The 21,248-nt window shown below is 39.1% G+C and overlaps 1 protein-coding gene across 1 annotated transcript in view; it reads left to right on the top strand.

Annotated features, from left to right (window-relative positions):
- Positions 1-21,248, top strand: part of PLCXD3 (phosphatidylinositol specific phospholipase C X domain containing 3) — a 190,104-nt gene that overhangs the window by 89,421 nt on the left and 79,435 nt on the right. The window contains exon 2 of the mRNA XM_082261723.1: positions 7,250-7,958. Coding sequence (XP_082117849.1) covers positions 7,250-7,958 — 709 coding nt within the window. The remainder of the gene's footprint in view (positions 1-7,249; positions 7,959-21,248) is intronic.

Genomic DNA, 21,248 nt, shown 5'->3' with positions numbered 1-21,248 from the left:
AACCATTAACTGGTGGGGTTATTGGGCGACACCTCTACTAGTCACCCAGTGTATTGTATATTAAAATTATGTGATAATTTCTTCTTTTAGTTATAATCATAAAAACAATATGAGAATCTGTCCGTATTCTCATGGTACAGGCGTGGCCATCTGATATTTCCATTATGTATCTATGTAAGGATTGGATCTGGTAACGCCGTTTAATAAGGGTTCATTATTAATACAGTATATATTGATTAGGAATAAATGATTTACCCAGATGCTATATATTTTACATTTAGTAGCGTTAAAACCCATGTGGATACATATATTTTTATACATATATTGCTACACGACATCTGGTATATGTAAACTTTTCTATATCTGGGTTATTTTCAATCAGAATACTATATAAAATAATATGCTTCCCATGGGGGATTGTCTGTATGACACAATCTCTCCCCCCTCTTGGTGTAGGTAAATGAATGACACGTTTATGTCTCTGCCCCGGGTTTTTCCGATATTTGTCTTCTTATGGTAGGAACAATAGTTTATTGGCTAAGTAATGGACGAACACAGGTGTAAGGTTGAATTTGAGTTACGGCCATTATGCGTTAAAACATTTCGTGGCCAGAACATGATGTTTTACGACTTTCCCTGAGACTCCTTTCTTCAAGACCAGGGTATATGGCTTTTATTTTAACAATGTGTAAATAATGGCTAAACAGGTTCAACAAATAAAGCAATGTGTCCTTGAAACCTAAGGGATTCTGATTGAAATAGTGATGAGGTCATTTGAGGCCTCATAAAGTTAACAATTCTTGACCTGTAATATGAAAAACGTATGTCTATTTTGTATCATAAGCCTGACACAAGTTTACATTACTGGGTGCAAAGCATGTTCCCATCACTGTCCTTCTTGTCTGAATATAGAAATTGTCTAAAAAGGAAAAATAGTTGTGTGAAGGGATATAATCAATCCTTTGGAGTATGAAATCAGCCTGTAACCTTGGCTTAAGGGGATAAGATACAAGGTATCTGCTCACTGCTGATATCCCATTGTTGTGAGGAATGTTTGAATATAGTGATGAAACATCTAGTGTGAGCCAGCTATACCCCTTTTCCCAAGAGATAGCTTTAAATGAATAAATTATAAATGAATGTGAAGGTCTGTTGTGTCTTTAGTGAAGGTTGAAAGATGTATCATGATTGTTTTCGTTAGAAATATTAAGGCAAGCTCTAGCATATCATAACTCAGGCTTACTGTTAGTCTTGGACTGGCACTCACCTTTCCACTGCTCGTATAGCTTTATTTTTTTTTACTTCCTAAACTAGACTAATCTCCTCAGTATTCTTATCTGTGCACTGAATCCTCTAGATAGAACATGTTTTCAGCTTGCTGTTGGTCATAATCTTGAATAATACTGACTGGAAATTGATTTTAGTGAGGAATATGTATCTGTGGACCTTGCATGTCTGTCATTCAGTACTGCGTGAGAGTTTTCATTACAGATGTCATGTTAATCCAGCAAACATTTAAAGGACCATTACACTGGAAAATATATTTAGATATCCTGGGTTACAGGGTACTATGAACCATATTGCATTGTCTTTCCTTTAATGTCAAGACTGACTAAGTAAATATGACTAGAAAAATACGATACTGGTTTAAAAATGTCACCTTAGTATGCAGCTACACTCAATATATCTATGGTTTAACTTTACTGAACATATCAATTACCCCATTAACCCCAGTAACAAGTATTCATTTTTAATTTTACGTCTCCAGGAGGATGTCAGTTCTCCCATAATATTAACTGAACTTTAACATACCGGGTATTTGCTATAATATTACTGTTCCTGTATGTTAGCATTTCTGTTCTGACTGTGGGTACGTTTTTAACATATCTGGAGATCTTGAATTACTGTCAATAGCAATTGCGAAATTACACAGGAGGTGAAATAACATATTGCTTATTTTCATTAATATGATTCAGGGAGGTAAAATCCTGCAGCACCTGTGAAATTAATTCTGTACTACATGGTGTTAGTGTATTAAATTTAGAACTCAGTTGTCTTTTGTCACACACTGTTTGCTTATGCTCTCTAGTTTCATTATTTACCTTATCACCACCCCCCCCCCCCCCCCCGAGTCATACCTTCCCTCTGTCCTCGTATTCCTATTTAAATGATCTTTCTTTCCCATTCCTTGGCTTCCCAGTTTCTTCCCTTCCCCCTATCATTATATCACCCTTTCTCCCTCCATCCTTCTCTACCCTCCTGCCTTTTTCCCTCCTTCTCACTTCTCTTCCCTTCTCTCCAGCCTTCTTTCCTGTCCATCGTTGTTTCCTCTCTACCCTTCATCTGTCTTTTTTTTCCTATGTTCTGCAGTCTTCTTATATCTTCACCATTATTTCTTACCTTTCATTCCACCATTCTTCTTTCCTTCCTTTCAAGCAGTCCTCTCAATACTTTTCTTCCCTTCTGTCCATCTTCCTGTCTTCCCTTTCCTTTCATTCTTTTTTCTTTTCTTACGTTATCTGCCCTTTTTTCTATTCTTCTCTGTTTCATTCCCTCCACCACTCTCTCTTCCCTTTCCACCATTCCTCTCTCTTCTTTTGCTCTGCCTCCATCCTTCTTTCTTTTTTTACCTTGCCTCCATTCCCTTCCCTTTCTTCCTTTCATTCTTCTCTTCCCATCCCCCCAAATGCTCTCTTCCCTTCCACTATTTCTCTTTCTTCTCTTACCATTCCTTTCTTGCTTCCATTATTCTGTCCTCTGCCTTTCCTTCTATCCTTCTCTATTCCTTTCCCTCTATCCTTCTACCTTCCCTTTTCAATGTTTAAATGATCTCCTTTTCCCTTCACCACATCCTTATCTTTTTCCTTCCCTCCATCCTTCTTTCTTTTCTTACCTTCCATTCGTCACTACATTCCTGCCCCCCAGTCTTCTCTCTTCCCTCCCCCCATGTGTTCTTCTCTCTTCTTTCTCTGCCCTTCCATCTATACTTCTCTCTTCCCTTTGTCCTTCACTATTTTGATTTCTCTTCCCCTTCTCCAGTCCATATTTCTGTGCTCTCCTTTGTTCCCTGCTTCATCTTCATTTTCCCTATGTACTTCCTCCTATTTTCAGACTTCTTCCTTCTAGTTGGTAGAACTGAAAAAATATTCTCATGCCAATTTTGATTCCTGTTCTTGTTCGCATCTTTAATGCGGCAGTTCTCACCACTCGTTTTGCTCCTCTATTTAGCTTACCATCTCCTAGTCTCACTCTTTGATGAAAGCCTATTATCTCGACAATAGCCTTGTTGCTGCGCTGTATTGCTGTCACTTCGTACAGTGGGAGAGAAAATAGGCAGTAATAAGCAGGATTTTGCTGATAGTTTGCAAAGTATAATTTTGAAGTGTTTGAATCAAAGCTACATTTAGCTCTGAGCATAAGATGTCCAGCTTTCCTTTTTCTCTTAATCAGTGCTTCTCAAATTGTGAGGTGGGGTGAGAAAACGCCTTCAATAAAACAGAAACACAGTGATTGAAAATGATGGAGGTGAGCGTTTTGGTAACTTGGAAAGATAAGAGTTTAGGGTTGTTGCACAGAATATACATTCTAATATTTTCTTAGAGAGATTTTAGTACCTCCGTTGGTAGGTCTGAGTTCAACAGTAACAGAACAGCAGAAACAGATGAATTAGATTTCAGTCTGGCAAGTTATCCAGCAATACTCTGTGTGTTCAGCACCAACAAAAAAAAAAAGGATGAGCCCAAATCTGGGCTAAATGTTCTTTTGGAATGTTGCCTCTGGAGATGTTGAAAAAAATGTAATAAAACTCTGCATGCAATACTCACATCCTTTCCAGTAACAGCTTTCTACCACTAGATGCCCTCAGTCTTCCAGGGAGGATGACACACAACGTTATTTAAAGCGGCGGACCTTTGCTCTCATTCTCCACAGTTCCCAATATTACTTTTTGCCTCATCCTTTAACAGTGTCGCATACAGTATGTTTTCCTAAATAGCTTTTTACAGATTAGCCTCTTGGTATATTCATGTTACACAAAATATTTCTGTCAATATACTGTACTCATGAATGAGGTTATGTTGCATAAATGATACCTGGAAAGATACAAATCTATGTGTATGGCTGCATTGTCTTTAATCATTTCCTTATGGAATTACTTATTGTTCTATGTGATGCTATCAAGCAATTGCAATTTTGCACTGGACACTAGCATACAGTATATAACGACACCTAAAAAGGCCTGTTTACTTGCAGCCTATCTATAGTGAGATTACAACAGGATAACACTGGATTTGTGTGTGTGTGTGTGTGTGGGGGGGGGGGGGGGGGGTTGTTTATTAAGGGTAACCAGATTCAAATATAAATTGGGAATAAAAAAAAAGAAAAGGGGGTAAAGTTCCTCATTAAACATGGAAGACTGAGGACATGTTGTGAATGAAGGGTGCAATGAACATCACAGCACTCTTCATTCACATGGTGCAGAAAGCAGTAATGACCACTCACTGCTGGAGAAGACTCTATACTTATTAAGACTGGACCAAAAAAGTTACTGCAAATCTAAGAATTTTAAAAACAAAAAATACACACTCAGGTTGGGCAGGAGCATTCCAAGAAGAAGGAGGGCAACTAGGGACCAGAAGAAGGAATTCAGAATTGGGCTTTAAGTTCTTTACCCATGAGGGTTGGTAGGGTTCTTATGTTTTTTAGACAGAGAATGGATACTATAGCTTTGAAAAATGTTTTTGCAAAGTCGGTATCAGTCATTCTCAACCAGGGTTCTGAGGAACTCTAGGAATCCTTCAAAGCACCCATTCTCATCCCCGGTTCTCTGGAACCCTAGGATTCTTCCAGTGGTTGCTGTTTGATAGTTTCTGCATATTTCCTCGAACCAATGCAACTTGGAAATAGCCTTCTGAATGAGACCAATGACTATTTTAGCTGTCTATAAGGTGGCCATTCTTCCCACTGGCCACCAATATGATAGGCGCTTTTCCACTGATCCCCAATGAATTGGTTCAAGCAGGATTTCCCAAGACCTAAAAATTATTTCAAGGGTTGTTCTGCTACAAACGTTGAGAAATGCTGCTTGAGATAGATACACAGAAACATATAATACAGAGGGGTAAATAAAAAGATTTTTTTTCTACGTTGGAAGAGTTGTGTTTGTGCACTGAGAACATCTCGGTTTCAGTCACAGTGGGCTGCCTATCTATATAGCTTACCCGGTAGTATGTCTTCTGTATCTATTATGGCAGGTGAATCTGCAATGTCATTGTCAGCCTGTGCTGATTACTGAGGTGGGATATGCAACATACCCACTTTGTCTTCATGCCCTGACAGATCATTATTTACCGGCAAGATAACTGATGCCCGGCAATTACTGATCGAAACTCCCGTCGGCTATACCGCAGAGTTGAACACAGAAATAAAACCACTTATGGTAAAATTCACCGTTCCAGAATAATTTTCACATTCAAATTGTTGGATGCATACAACAATCGCAGCTTTTTAAGACTGAAACGTTTATCTATCCTGGAGTTTCACTTGTATAGGTACTTTAGATGGGTTCAGTAGGTGCTTGTTTTGTTATTTTAAATACAGAATAAATGTTTAATGGTTTTTCACTTGACAACCTTAATACAAAGGCAACTAAGCCCTATGAGCATCGGTAAAAAATACAGATGTATGAAAAAAATAATACTAAGTAGTTGCATTTGCTTAGCAAAACATATACAGCAAACAAAAAAAATGCCAACTGCAGCCAAAACTTTTTTATGGTTTTGGATACAGTAATAAAGGACTGGAGCCTCTGTTTAGTTTATATTACTGTCTGTGTCCCTGTTGTGGCAGTTTTACTTCAAATCTCTCCAATAGGGACAAAAACAGTAGAGTCAGGAGAGGTTAAAATGTTTGGCAAAGTTTTTGCTGCCTTCCTGTCCATTTGACAACTGTTCCCACATTTTTTGTTCAGGCATCAGAGGGAGAGTAAATGACCCAAGTGGTTCACCTACCCAAGTGGTTCACCAACAGGAGTAAAACCCAACAGAAAGTTTAGCTATTCTTAGCTTGCTCTATTTAAAAAATATATATATATGACTTGAGTTAAAAGGAGAAAAAGGCAATTGTGTTTGTGTTATTAAATATAATTAATGGGTACCCTCAACCCAAATAATATGATAGTGTAGAGGCAATATTTGCCAAAGCCTAGAGAGGAAGGGACCAACAGGCAAGAATAAAATTGGGGGGGGGGGCAGAAAAAGGGGGGGAAAGGGGGGGCAAGAGAATTTTTTTAGGTACCAATAGACATAAAACCCACAGTTTAGCTATCCTTAGCTTGCTCTATTTAAAAAAAAAAACTAAAAAATATTTGTAAAATTAACCTGTCACAAACCTGGCAAATTCAAACAGCATATGAAATAAAAAGTACATAACCAGAGGTTAGGCCCCGTGAAAACCACAAATCAGTCAAATTGGCCAGTAAATCGGAGATCTAGGCAAGTGAAATTATATGCAGATCTTAAAATACAAAAAAAAGCCAAACTTGGTTCCCTCCTTTCTATGTACTAGGCTTTCTTATTTGTCAGCAAGGTCATCTCTAGCATTAGAAGAACACCAGTAAAGCATGGAAAATGAAGAGGAAGAACCAAACTAATATTGAAAGCTGAACTCTGAGCTGCAAAAAAAGTTAACCTTTTATTTTGTCTAGTTGATAAGAATACGATGAAACAATTGCAATATTCTTTGCTCCCACAGGCTTCCTCCTCTTCCTAAGACCAGTTTCCAAAGCTGCCCCTCTTTCCTGCCTGGTTGCAGTTCTGTTACCTCCTGCACTGAATGTGAGAACACAGGGGGTCCAGTCATATCCCTGAAGTGTTGGAGAGCAAAGGAGAGCTCCAGCCTCCAGGAAAATTAGGAATTAATTAAATATTGTGCTTATTACATTATTGCAGAAGAAGAAGTCAGTAATGGCACGCTCAAATTTTGTGAGTCTTGTGAACATATGACAGTTCTGTGTCTTGAGGGGGAAGTGAGGGTGAAAGAGCAGAGTGAGTGTTACAAAAAGAAATGCTCCCTGGACCTGATAAACAAAGGTAGTGCTGTTGTCCATAGCATACAGTCAAGTAGTAGCTTTCAAATTTTAACCAGCACTTGTAAATTTTAGTGGGAGGTTTATAATTGCCATGTGCAAAAGTTCAAGGTATCTTTACGCTTTGCTTTGGACTATGACTTACAGATTTTCCTTGTATTTCAGGATCACATGACTCCTTCAGCTTCTACATTGATGAGGCATCTCCAGTTGGACCAGAACAGCCAGACTCTGTCCAGAACTTTGTGTCTGTGTTTGGAACAGTTGCCAAAAAGCTCATGAGAAAGTGGTTGGCCACCCAAACAATGAACTTTACCAGCCAAATGGAAGCTGGAATAAGATATTTTGACCTTCGAATTTCAACGAAACCTAGAGACCCTGATAATGAGTTATATTTCGCTCATGGATTATTTAGTGCCAAAGTTAACGAAGGCCTTGAACAAATCAATGCTTTTTTGAACACTCACCCGAAGGAAGTAGTATTTTTGGACTTCAACCATTTTTATGGGATGCAAAAGTACCATCATGAAAACCTGGTCCAGATGCTGAAGGACATATTTGGGAACAAAACATGCCCAGCTATTTTTGCCCAGGAAGTAAGTCTTCATTATCTTTGGGAACGAAACTACCAAATTTTGGTGTTCTACCACAGTCCAGTGGCACTTGAAGTTCCATTTCTCTGGCCTGGGCAGATGATGCCAGCCCCATGGGCTAATACCACGGACACAGAAAAACTAATTCAGTTTCTACAGTCCTCTATTACTGAACGGAGGAAGAAAGGCTCCTTTTTTATTTCTCAGGTGGTATTAACACCAAAAGCTAGTACTGTTGTCAAAGGGGTTGCCAGTGGACTAAGGGAAACTATAACAGAACGGTAAGAAAAAGTTCAAAAAGTTTGATTTCTTGTTTAAAGATGATAAAAATGTCACCTTTAAAATGCCAATTCCAGTTATAAATATATACATATTGTAACAGAAGAACTTGAAACTGAGATCTTAAGTTAAGTAGAGCAGTGTTTTACAACACCAGGTAAAGTTTTGTTGATATTAATAAAGATAGCTAAATAGCAATCATGGAAATCTAACCCCACCTTAGATGAATCAAAAGATACTTTCAGAGGCTGTCCAGACAGATATAGTCGATCACATGAGACTTGTGACAGAGTTTGGGCCTGAAGGCCATCACACCACCCATCACACCACCCTCTACCACCCTCTATCTAATTTTCAACACAATTTGACAATGAAGCTTACAAGGGTGGGTATGCTGTATTTGGTAGGCGAGAAGCTAGGTAAGCATACATGCTTGGAGGAGTGGGCTATGTGCAGACACTGTTTCTGTTAAAATGTCTGCCTAATATTTCTAAAAACATACATTACTTTTGAGCCATGTTTTGAGAAACATGACAAAAACATTCTGCACTATCTACCCCATAAATGATTCTAGAAATGCAATATTTGCCATGGTATTTCATGGTTGTGCTGGGATCCTGCAATGTGCATTGAAGTTTTCCCCATTATACCCAGTATAGTGATTTTATGGGTGCTGTTGATTTTTAACTGCTGTTAAGTTCTATGAAAGCTCCATGTTGATTACTTCTGCCATGTGTTCTTCCCGAACCTGCAATTGGACAATGGATCCTCTTTGTCAATCAGCTTTCTAACTTCAGCTTGTCCAATGAAACCTTGACAATAAAAAAAAAAAAAAAAAAACTGGAAGATGATTTCTGTGCTGAGCTGCACCAGATTTTGCATCCTCCAGTTTTAATAACCCCACTGATATTTGAGGCTGTTGGGAAAAAAATTGGATATTAGGTAGGAACTAAAAGAAATCAGTGTGGGTAATTTAGGAGCGACACATCCAGTTAGTATGAAAAATTAATATAAAAGTGAGAGTTTTATTTTTAATTCAAATTCCCACTATACATATGTGCTCAGTGGACTTCCCCTTAAAGGAGTATTGTACCTAAACTACACAAGTCTCTTAATCCAGTTTATATTTATGAATACATATATATGGTTTTCAAGTTTTCAGAACAGAAGACTGGTAAAACCAATGACGCATACATGGAGCGGTGTTTTGCCAAACAGAGCGGGCATCCAGAACAGTTATCCCATAGAGCAGGGATTCCCAAACTATAGCCCTCCAGTTGTTCAGGAACCACAATTCCCATCATGCCTAGTCATGTATGTGAATGTCAGAGTTTTACAATGCCTCATGGGATGTGTAGTTCTGCAACAGCTGCAGGGCCGTAGTTTGGGAATCCCTGCCATAGAGGAAAACTATCAATGCTTATTATGTAGCATTCCTTTAGAGATTTGCGGTCAAAATAAAATATGCTACGCTAAACTTTTTCTTAAAGTGGATTTAAACTCTAAGGATAGGTAAATCCCAAGGTGTTTTGTTTCTGAATTACATAACTTAATCTTAGCATGTTAGTTCACAGGACCTACAACAGTTCTACTTTATTGGCACCAGTGTTAGCAGTGTTTTCTTGTCTAAAGACCGCTGCATCAGTATTGTGTAATCAAAGGCAGACAGAGTCAACAAAGAGACCAATTTTCAAGCCCCCAGCCATTTACCGGTGGCTGGGGGCTTATAAATTGTCAAATAAAAACACTTATTTTCTTTGTATTGGTTGTCAGGTGATTATATAATGAATATATTGATTGACTGAAATTGCTTGTATTGACAGACTTATGATTGTGTATTCATTATATACTTATGATTTATATTGATTGATAGATAGAAATTAGCCCTTTCTAGTTTTACATGACAATGGAAGAGGTCCCAGCACCTGTCTGTTTCACATCTAGTATAAATGGACCACTGAGACCCAGAAGGTTGCTGTACAGCTGCACAGTTTGCACAAATGGCATTTCCATTGCTGTGTGCAATATTCCTATAAGAGCTGATATCTAAATCTAAATCCTAAACTCATACCTTCCACTTCCTAATGGCTGGGCTTAATATTTGCAATTATTTTTTTTTTCTATTAAAATCCCATCATCCTCTGCATACAGGCTTACATTTTAATAAAAGTTTTTTTTTTTTTTAAACAATAAAGAGTTTTATTGAAAAATAAACATTACAACGATTAAATGTGATAAAGTAATCAACCATACACGTATAAAGCATAGTAAATATTACAAGGCTTAACTGTCTATGCCATAGCAGCAGAGTATCATATATGACAAAAGGTATCATGACATAGATCAGGAAGAGTAACAGCATTGTATAGCCAAATATTGGGATCAATAAAGATATACAGTAAAGTTATCTAGTATCAAGGAAAATAATGTTTTTCAAAACAAGGTTATACAATAAAATAACAGAAAGCAGAAAAGCGATGTTACTTCTATACACAGGGTATTGGTAGGCAACGATTTTTCATATTTTTGAAAGTGTGGTAATGACCAAATAAAAACCAAAATACCAGCTTTAAAGATGACACCATGCCTCCAAATGACCTCTTTTTGGAAAAAAGACAGTCCAAGGTATTTAGTAAGAGGCATGGTGAGTTTTTTTCGTAATTTTTTGTCAGAAGTTTTTCGAAAATTAGGATTTTTTTTTTTTTTAACATACTGTCACCAGTGCAGTACAGCATTATCATACAACGGGTGTGGCAGTAATCAGGGACACTAAATGGTGACAGTACAAAAAAAGAATAATAATAATAATTTATGACCAGAGCAATAAAATGTTACCATAGTAACATTGTACTACCCTGGGGAAGTAATCAGGATTTCAATGCATTACATTGCTATATGCAAGCATTTTACTGAATGAAACTCATTCCTTCAGTCTGTTTTGTTTGGATTAGCTGTGATTTGCCAGAGCTAATCACGTAGTACAGGTGGGCTGTGATTGGCCCTGTCTGTACCATGTGATCCCACTGACGAATCACAGCTAGCAACACAATTAAAGGGGTATATTAGTACTGCACTCCTGGGGTTTAGCAGGTAAAAAAGCTCTTCAAATGTAAAGACAAGCGCATAAATAGAAATCCATAGAACTAAGATTCCAATTCAATATTCAAATAACAAAATAAAATGTGTTACAATATATAGATATCACTATATCATAAGTGCATATGTGCAAAAAACAGGTTTACGTGCCACCAATCACAATATTAGAAATACAAATAAAGTGCATAGGTACTACTCGGTAAGTCACGTGACTCATGACGTAACGCGTAGGGCGTTTACCTGGAAACCAGAAGTGACGTATCGGGACACGGACGGAGTGTCCCCTGGGTCGTTTGTTTGCTGTTTTACTCGTACTGAATGTAAGAGAAGATATTTATTTTAATAATAAAGTTTGGGAATTACTGCTCCATGATGGCCCTTTCTATTTACAATTCTGAGCCATAAGGACTGTGTATCTAAGGTATACTGAATGCCGAATGGTTTCCTATTTTTTTAAACGGAGCGCACACAGGAGAAGCCAGCCCACCTGCAATATCCATATGCTTTGTTAAACATAACTGGAGAGTATACACAGGAAGATTAGAAGCCAGCCTATCTTCAATATCCATATGCTTTGGCAAATACAGTTGGAAGTGATCAGTTAGTACACACTTAGGTGTTGTCACCGAAGAGCACCCCTGATCACTGAATTAAAGGTGGAGGATTTTCACACAACATTCAAGGACTTCACTTTTTTAAAGGAATTATTTTGGAGAATTACCACTATAGTGTTTGGACACTTAAAACTATTGTTTACACCGTATGGTTTTAAATAAACCACCATATTTATTTATCATTGGGACACATAGCACCCATTTTTGCACTTTATGTAATATTTATTGAGATTGCTATTTGCACCAATTGTGTAATTTGCACCTTTTTTCTTTACCGTCCAGTACCTATGCACTTTATTTATATTTCTAATATTTTGATTGGTGGCACGTAAACCTGTTTTTTGCACATATGCACTTTTGATATATTGATTTCTACACGTTGTAACACATTCTATTTTGTTATTTGAATATTGAATTGGAATCTTATGTTATTTATTTTGAAGAGCTTAGTTCTATGGATTCTTATTTATGTGCTTGTTTTTACATTTGAAGAGCTTTTTTACCTGCTAAACCCCAGGAGCGCAGTACTGATATACTATCAACTGCTCAGGTGCCAGTTTAGTACTTGCAGCACCCGGGGATTTATTTTATTCATTTTTTTACCCTAATAGCGCGAGAGTCACTATACAATTTGCTTAGCAACAAAATTGTATTCAATGGATGGCATTAAATTAAGCCACCTATTATTTACAACTGTCATGTGACCTGCTGTGATTAGTAACGCTGGTCACATGGCAACAATTGGTCGGATTGGTCATCGGCCGAATCCCCATGGCCACATAATCGGTACATCCTGACAGGACATCATGTGACGCCCAGTTAGAATAACTAAACCACCGCCCAGCCGTCAATCTGCTATTGGCCGGAAAGGTGTTAATCAAAGATTTTTTATATAAATCCTTAGTGGTCCGCATCACTGGGAACATGGCAGGGATGTTTTCTATACCATATTCTTTGTACAAAAAGCTGTTCTCAGTAGGTTGGAATATATGCTACCCTGAATATACATTTTGTAATTGTTACTCACAAAAATACTTCTTCTGGTTCCAGCCCGTGGTTTACCTTATATAGGTAGGCAGGGGGTATTATAAATGCTTGTAAATACTTTTTTACCTTATATATGTGTCTGTTTCCTAAGAAGTGAGTTAAGAAAGTTAAAAAGTATCTGGTTTCCTTTCGTCCTAAGCCCTGCTTATAGAATCCCCACAGCTGTGTGAAAGGTCTTAGTGACCTTGTTACCTTCTGTTCGCTGAGAAGATGAAGTCCTCAGGGCAGTCAGAACTATTGCTGCGTCTCTAGATTTTTACTCTCTTTATTCCAACTGCTGTATATATTCTAGTCAGCTGTTATCAACAGCAGGGGGTTCATTGGATAATAAGAGCAGGATTTTACTGTAAGGAGCATGTGAATATGTGATCAGTAGCCCTATTCAATAAGGGGTCACAGGAAGCCATGGCAGCTGTAATATATCCTTTGCATCTATATTCCAGATCTCTTCAGTAAATCATCACAATACAATTTGGGCACTTTGCCTCTGTGCATTTGTTTACTGTAATAAATATATCACATATAGTGCCGGTATAGAAAAAGAAGAGGCACCACCAGTGCCAGGACAAGGTCATCCAGCGCCCAGGGTAAACCTGCCAAACCCCCCCTCCCTCCCCCGTGTTGTACATGACCAATCATCTTACCCACACCCCAAAGTATAGAACGCAAAAGTCAGAACTGAATAATTTATAAAGAGCAAGAGTCTGGAGCAAAAATAATGTAAAGACTACTGAGTACAGGAATCAGGAACAGATAACATGCAGAGTGCAGGGGTAAGGAATACAGAGGGATGATTTACTAAAGGCAAAAGAACGATGCACTTTTCAGTTGCCCAAGAGCTTAGTAAATGAGGTAAAGCTTCACTGGCTGGCTGAAGCATAGGAACATGTAAGTGAAAGTTGCTAATTCCCCCAGCACTGCAAGGGTGGACTTTTCACTTTCCTGGAGTTGGGCTGTATTATGGCACCACATCCCTTGCTTTTTATGCTCAAATGTTTGAATATGTCAGGAATTTACTAGGACTTTTCAGGTTCTACATATAAGTAATCCACATTATCAAAATGCAAAATGTACGGTATCTATCAAAAAGCGTTTCCCAGTGGTAAACCTTTTATCCAATTTCTAAATTGCAAATATGAATTATGCTCGGGCGGTGATGTCTAGATGGAGGTTTGCCAACATCCCTAATATAATGTAGAACAGAAAGGTTCCCCTAGGTGCGGGACTTTATAGGCAAACGACCATCAATAATAATAATGGTATATACAAAATTGTAAAAAATTATATAAGTTTATTTAAATATAGAGAAAAGATTATATTAAATAGCATACAGTGTGGGTTAAAAACAATACAGTACAGTACCGCATGTATACTGTATTGTTTTTAACTCACACTGTATGCTATTTAATATAATCTTTTCTCTATATTTAAATAAACTTATATAATTTTTTACAATTTTGTATATACCATTATTATTATTGATGGTCGTTTGCCTATAAAGTTCCGCACCTAGGGGAACCTTTCTGTTCTAATTTCTAAATTGCTGCATTTGTAAAATTCCAAAAGCCACTAAAAAGAAATAGTAGTAGGTAAAAAAAGCACTCGTGGGTTTAACCTACCTGGCGGTATGATTCTTTTGGATTTTAGGTGCTGAAAGCGGTACCATTATTTTGCATGTAATTCTTGTGAATGAGCAGCCCAAACCAACTGTATACATTATATATATATATATATATATATATATATATATATATATATATATATATATATATATATATATGTATATATACATATACTATATATATATATATATATATATATATATATATATATATATAATGTATACAGAAAATAGGAGTAAGTATAAAAACACCCACTCAACCCAGCGCTAATATAAAATAGAAAATCTATATACAAAGCAGCCGCTATAAATTCAATTGATAACAAAAGGTGTATAATGAGAATCGGAAGGAGGCTCACACACACTAGCAGCGCTAATTAAAATAACTTGTATATAGAAACAATGAATCAAAAAATTATTCTCTGCAAATAAATGTCCATTCAAGGTGATATCCGCAAATGCTGAAGGATAAAGTTCTTATATTGAATAGGATCCTGGAGTGCAAGCCCGTGAACCCTCAGTGTCACTTCCTGTTTAGATGGACCACCGTCACCACACCTCAACAAAAAAACGTGCCCCCCTAGGTAGTAAAAACTCACCACAGGATGGGAACAGAAACGCCTTGTATGGGGTATAATTCCACAATGTGGTACACGAATTCCAGGTAAACACTCTCCGGATTGCCCAAACTCTGATATCAAATCAGGATTTCAATTCAGCATAAACTGCACCAGACACCTCAGAACATGTATGGGAAAAGAAAGGGGGAGGACCCATAGTGTGATTCCATAAACAACACTTTATTAGAATTCCCAATCCCCCATATAGGATACACTCACAATGTTAAAATTGAATAGTAGCATGTAGAATAAATGTGGAGTCCGTCGTGTGCTGGTAAACTCACCGCTATCTGTTTAGGGAAAGCCAGAGCTCCAGCGCACCGACTCTGCGTGACAGCTGATGGATGCGTGCTCACGCCCTTAGGGCGTGAGCACGCATCCATCAGCTGTCACGCAGAGTCGGTGCGCTGGAGCTCTGGCTTTCCCTAAACAGATAAGCACATTGTGGAATTATACCCCATACAAGGCGTTTCTGTTCCCATCCTGTGGTGAGTTTTTACTACCTAGGGGGGCACGTTTTTTTGTTGAGGTGTGGTGACGGTGGTCCATCTAAACAGGAAGTGACACTGAGGGTTCACGGGCTTGCACTCCAGGATCCTATTCAATATAAGAACTTTATCCTTCAGCATTTGCGGATATCACCTTGAATGGACATTTATTTGCAGAGAATAATTTTTTGATTCATTGTTTCTATATACAAGTTATTTTAATTAGCGCTGCTAGTGTGTGTGAGCCTCCTTCCGATTCTCATTATACACCTTTTGTTATATAATGTATACAGTTGGTTTGGGCTGCTTATTCACAAAAATTGCGTATATATATACATATATATATATACTGTGTATATATATATATATATATATATATATATATATATATATATATATATATTTACATAAAAAGTACAGTAAAACTGCAGTAAAGGGCACTGGGGGGCAATGTAATGTGATTTTATTTTATTTTGAATGGTATCAGTGTGTTTGGTGTGTTCTTACATTTGAATTTGCTGCCGGTTCTACCCCCCTGCGAACGTCACATCGCAGGAGATGGAAGCCAGGGCACAGAGAGGATCAGGAGGAAGATCCGCCGCTACACACCGCCGGACACATCGCTGGATCCCGGTGACAAGGTAAGTAACCTCTTTTACAGGATCCAGCGATGCTTCTGGCGGTACCCCGAGTGTGGCTCGGGGTTACCGCTTTCGGCTCTGAAATTTAACCCCGAGCCACGCTCGGGAATACCGATAGGAAGGTTAACCAGTCATTTTTTTTGTACAATTCTCCTTTAACCCATTGCCTACTGGGCACTTTGACCCCCTTCCTGCCCAGGCCAAGTTTCAGCTTTTAAGTGCTGTCACACTTTGAATGACAATTGTGTGGTCATGCAACACTGTACCCAAATGGAATTTTTATCATTTTTTTTTATACAAATAGAGCTTTCTTTTGGAGATATGTAATTACTAGTGGGGTTTTTATTTTTGCTAAACAAACAAAGAAAACTATGTTTCTAAAAAATAAAAAAATGTCATAGTTTGTTATAAAATTTTGCAAACAGGTAATTTTTATCCTTCACTGATGTACGCTGATGAGGCTGCACTGATGGGCACTGATAGGCCGCACTGATGGGCACAGATGAGGTGGAACTAATGGGCACTGACAGGTCTTCCTGATGGGCACTGGTAAGGCGGCACTGGTGGGCACTGACTAGGAGGCACTGATGAGGCTGCACTGATGGGCACTGATGGGTACTGATATTCACTGATAGGTGGCACTGATGGGATCTCATAGGCAGCACTGAAGAGCACTGATAGGTGGCACTGATAGGCAGCACTGATAGGTGTCACTGATGGGCACTAATAGGCAGCACTGATGGAAACTGGTAGTTGGCACTGATAGGAACTGGTAGGTGGCACTGATGGGCACTGATATGCAGCACTGATGGGCACTGATAGGCAGCACTGATAGGTTACACTATTGAGAAGGCACTGATTGGCAGCATTGCTTGGAACTGATTAGCAGCATTGCTTGGAACTGATTGGCAGTACTTGTGGGCACTGATGAGGCGGTACTGGTGGGCACTGAATGGCAGCACTTGTGGGCACTGTTGGGACTGCACTAATAATCAGGACATTGAAAATCAGTGTTGAAGAAAAAATATGCAGAACCCCCTTCTGCCAAAGGCGGACCTTACTGGCATATGCATGAGACCAACACACTTTTAGCATAAAAGTATCAAAAATGTTATTTTAGACATGTAATAAAAAAGGATGTTTAGCATAACATCCAAACAAAAAGAACAAAGACAAAATAAAATCAATATAGAAACATATGAATGTAGGATGAGGCCCCAGTACAGCACCTCCCTAGCTCACACATCTAGGGTGTCGTTCCCAGAGGGGGGTGTATAGTGTACTGAGGCGACCCAGTACATGATACACCCCCCTCTGGAACTACACCCTAGACATGTGAGCTAGAGAGATGCTGTACTGGGCCGCATCCTACATTCATATGCTTCTCTATTGATTTTATTGTGTCTTTGTTCTGTTTGTTTGGATGTTATGCTAAACATCCTTTTTTATTATACAGTATGTCTAAAGTTAAACTTTTGATACTTTTATGCTAAAAGTGTGTTGGTCTAATGCATATGCAGTAAAGCCCACCTTTGGCAGAACTGGGTTCTGCATATTTTTTCTTCAATACTACTTGGGATGTGGCATAAATAGAGGTCTCTTTTTTTAACTAATAATCAGTGCCCTTATTATCGGTGCCAATGTCCCTTTAACATAAGCCGGTTATCAGCTCTCTTTTTCTCTCCTCACAATAACCGGCTAGCGTTTACTTCCGTGATCAGCTGTCACAGCTGATCACATGGTAAAGGGCCAATGTGATTAACCTTTTCCGAAGGACTTGGTGATCACAGAGCATGCCGCAGGCAGCGCGATAACGGGAGGTCGTCCATGTATGCCCTCCTGGCAAACTAAGCCCTCCCTGTAGCTGTCTTTCAGCTATAGCATGGGCGGGAAGCGGTTAAGGGGGGTGTGGCATATAGCTGTCCCTCATTTCCTTTTCAGAAAGTTGGGAGGTATGGAAAGGGGTGTGCTGCTGCCATTGAGAGAAAGCCGGCTACAGATATTGGCGCATCCTTGGCTCTGCTTTTGGGCAGGCTTTATCATCAACAGAGACTGAAGCATAGCATGATGTAGCAGTCTGTGTATTTTGTGCACAGATTCATCAGCATGCTTGCAACCTGCCGCCCCTCCCACACTGCGCCCGATGCGTTGCATCACTTCCTGTGACGTCACAAAAAATGTAATTATAAAACATTGTAAAAAAAAATGATAAAAAAATAAAAAAAAATGACTTATACCATCCCCCCCCCCTTTCCCTGCCTTACAACACTGTCCACTGCCCCAAAAAGCATTGTGAAAAAAATAAAAAAACAAATGTAATTGTAAGAAAAAAGAAAATACATAAATACAAACAACTACTGACACCATCTACTGACACTTTCCACTGCCCTACTGACACCATCCACTGCTCCATACCCCCCCCCCCCCACAACCACTTCCCCACCCCTTCCCCAGAAGCACTGTGAAAAAATATATTTCAAAAATTATAATAAAAATAAAATAATATAAAACTAATTGTAAAAAATAATAGATAATGAAATAATTTAAACAAAAAACTACAGACACTACCCAACCCCCCCATCATTGTGGAAATAAAAAGCATTGACACTGTCCATTGCTCCAGGTATACCTTCCACTGCCCTAATGCAAAAAAAAATGTAATTGAAAAAAATAATTAAAACATGATTAAAATAAAGAACTACTGACACAATCCACAGCCCTACTGACACCATCCTGAACACACTACCCACAGCTGTACACTCCACACTCCTCACCTGCACGTTCTAACCACCTTCATACACTCCACACTCCTTACCTGCACTCACTACCCACCACCATATACTCCACACTCCTCTCCTGCACATACTAACCACCTCTATACACTCCGTACACCTCTCCTATACATACTACCCACTTCCATATACTCCGCACTCCTCACCCGCACATACTACCCACTTTCATACACTCCACACTCCTCTCCTGCACATACTACTCTCCACCATACACTCCACACTCCTCTCCTACACATACTACTCTCCACCATACACTCCACACTCCTTTTCTTCACATACTACTCTCCACCATACACTCCACACTCCTCTCCTGCACATACTACTCTCCACCATACACTCCCCACTCCTCTTCTGCACATACTACCCACCTCCATATACTCTTCACTCATCTCCTAAACATACTACCTACCACCATACACTTCCCTCCTGCACATAATACCCACTTCCATACACTCCACACTCCTCTCCTGCACATACCATGCACCTCCATACACTACACACTCCTCTCCTTCACATACTACCCACCTCTATACACTTTGCACTCCTCTCCTGCACATACTACCCACCTCCACACTCGGCACTCCTCTCCTGCACATAATACCCACCACCATACACTCCATACACCCCTCCTGCACATGCTACTTACCTCCATATACTCCACACTCCTCTCCTGTACATGCATCTCTGACTCTATTAAACCAAACCCCCTTTAAGCCTCACCCAATATTTAGCGCACTTTAAGCCACGACCCACATTTCTCCACCACGTGCTAGGCAAGCCGCTTTTCTTTGCCTAGGGTGCCCTTTTTGTGCTGCACACGGGCCCACTGATTTCATGATACACCCCTGCCACTGCATTACTTGTATCATCAGCAGGTGTGTTCAAGGATTACCAAACTACTTACAAAGGGGAATGAGGTGGACTGCTGTAGTACAGAAATACCTATATGCACATTAGAATTACTCATTAAGTAGAAAGTGATCCCTGTATCCATCTCAAAGTCTTGTTGGTGCAGGTTTTACTAAGCAGTCAGAATACAAACCTTAGTGCTTAGGACTATACAAATCGTAGTGCTTAGAACGATTCAGGACCCCTTGAGTAGAGATTGGCTCGGGCTTGTTTGAGTTCCAACCTACATATTGACAGAAAGAGCTGCTCAGGTGAGGGGAAGTACTCCGGTGCAGGTCGGATCCACCATCCAGATACTAAGCAATCAAAAGGATTTTGAACATGTGGTTATGAGTAAGCGATCTTCTGAATCGTGAAATGCGTTAACCTGTCCCATGTCTGAGTGATGCACTGTATGTATTCATTTTTTTATGGGGAATTAAAGCACTTCTACTTCATCATACTCCTGAGTGCGGTCAACTTTCCTTTTGATTGCTAAGTTCCAACCTGCCCGATCCCGCCAGGAAGCCGACACTGGACACGGCTAATCACAGGCAGTGAGACATTTCCCTATCTGTGCTGGTGTGGAATGGGATCGGGAAATGTTTCACTGCTTGTGATCAGCCGTGTCAAGTGTCGGCTTCCTGGCGGGATTGGGCAGGTGGGATCCTGAACATGCCCAAGCCCATTCCAACTCTTGAGCTAGCAATGCATGTGTAGGTTTCTCTTGTTCAGTCCTGATCTTACCTTATACTACTAAACTGAATTTTTAACTCTTTGTGTACTGTGCTGGCAAATCTCTATTATCATTTGTAAACTAGATTTGAACACTGTGGGGTTGATTCACTAAAGGCAGATTGACTGTGCACTTTGCAAGTGCAGTTGCAACCATTTCCACAGAGATTAGTGAATGTGATGAAATGTCACTTTGTAAAGAACACCCAATCAGGTGAAAGGAAAATATAAAAAAAAATATATATAACATTTTTGCTTGCATATGATTGGATGATGAAAATCAGCAGAGCTTTACCACTTTAACTAAGCTCTGGGGAAAAGGAGTGCAACTGCACTTGCAAAGTGCAGACTTTTTGCCATTAGTAAGTCAACCCTTGTCTGTCAGAACAAAGGGTTACAGGTTTAGAAGCTGGCCTCCTGCATTGTATGCCATTGAAGATAGCTCAGTGTGTCCCCAGTGTGTGTGGGGACAATGACGCTGTGAGACTGTTTAGAATTTCTTGCAGAAAGACATTTTGCTTTCTCCCCAGAAACATCTAAAAGGTAAGAAATATTAAAAATAAGGTATGTTGTGTGAATGAAAGCGCATAACACACATATATAGTTTTTTTCATTGTTTTCTTTCCTAGCTGTTTTAGACTTTGTGTTTCATCGTGTTAAATGTAACACTGGGCATGAGTAATAATAATTGAAGGAAAATGTTTGTTACATGCAACAATCAGATTTCCACTTTTCTAGTAAAGACTTGGT

This window comes from Pelophylax lessonae (assembly GCF_965119305.1).
Source record: "Pelophylax lessonae genome assembly, chromosome: 1".
Lineage (NCBI taxonomy): Eukaryota > Metazoa > Chordata > Amphibia > Anura > Ranidae > Pelophylax > Pelophylax lessonae.
This window is presented reverse-complemented; position numbering and strand designations above follow the sequence as displayed.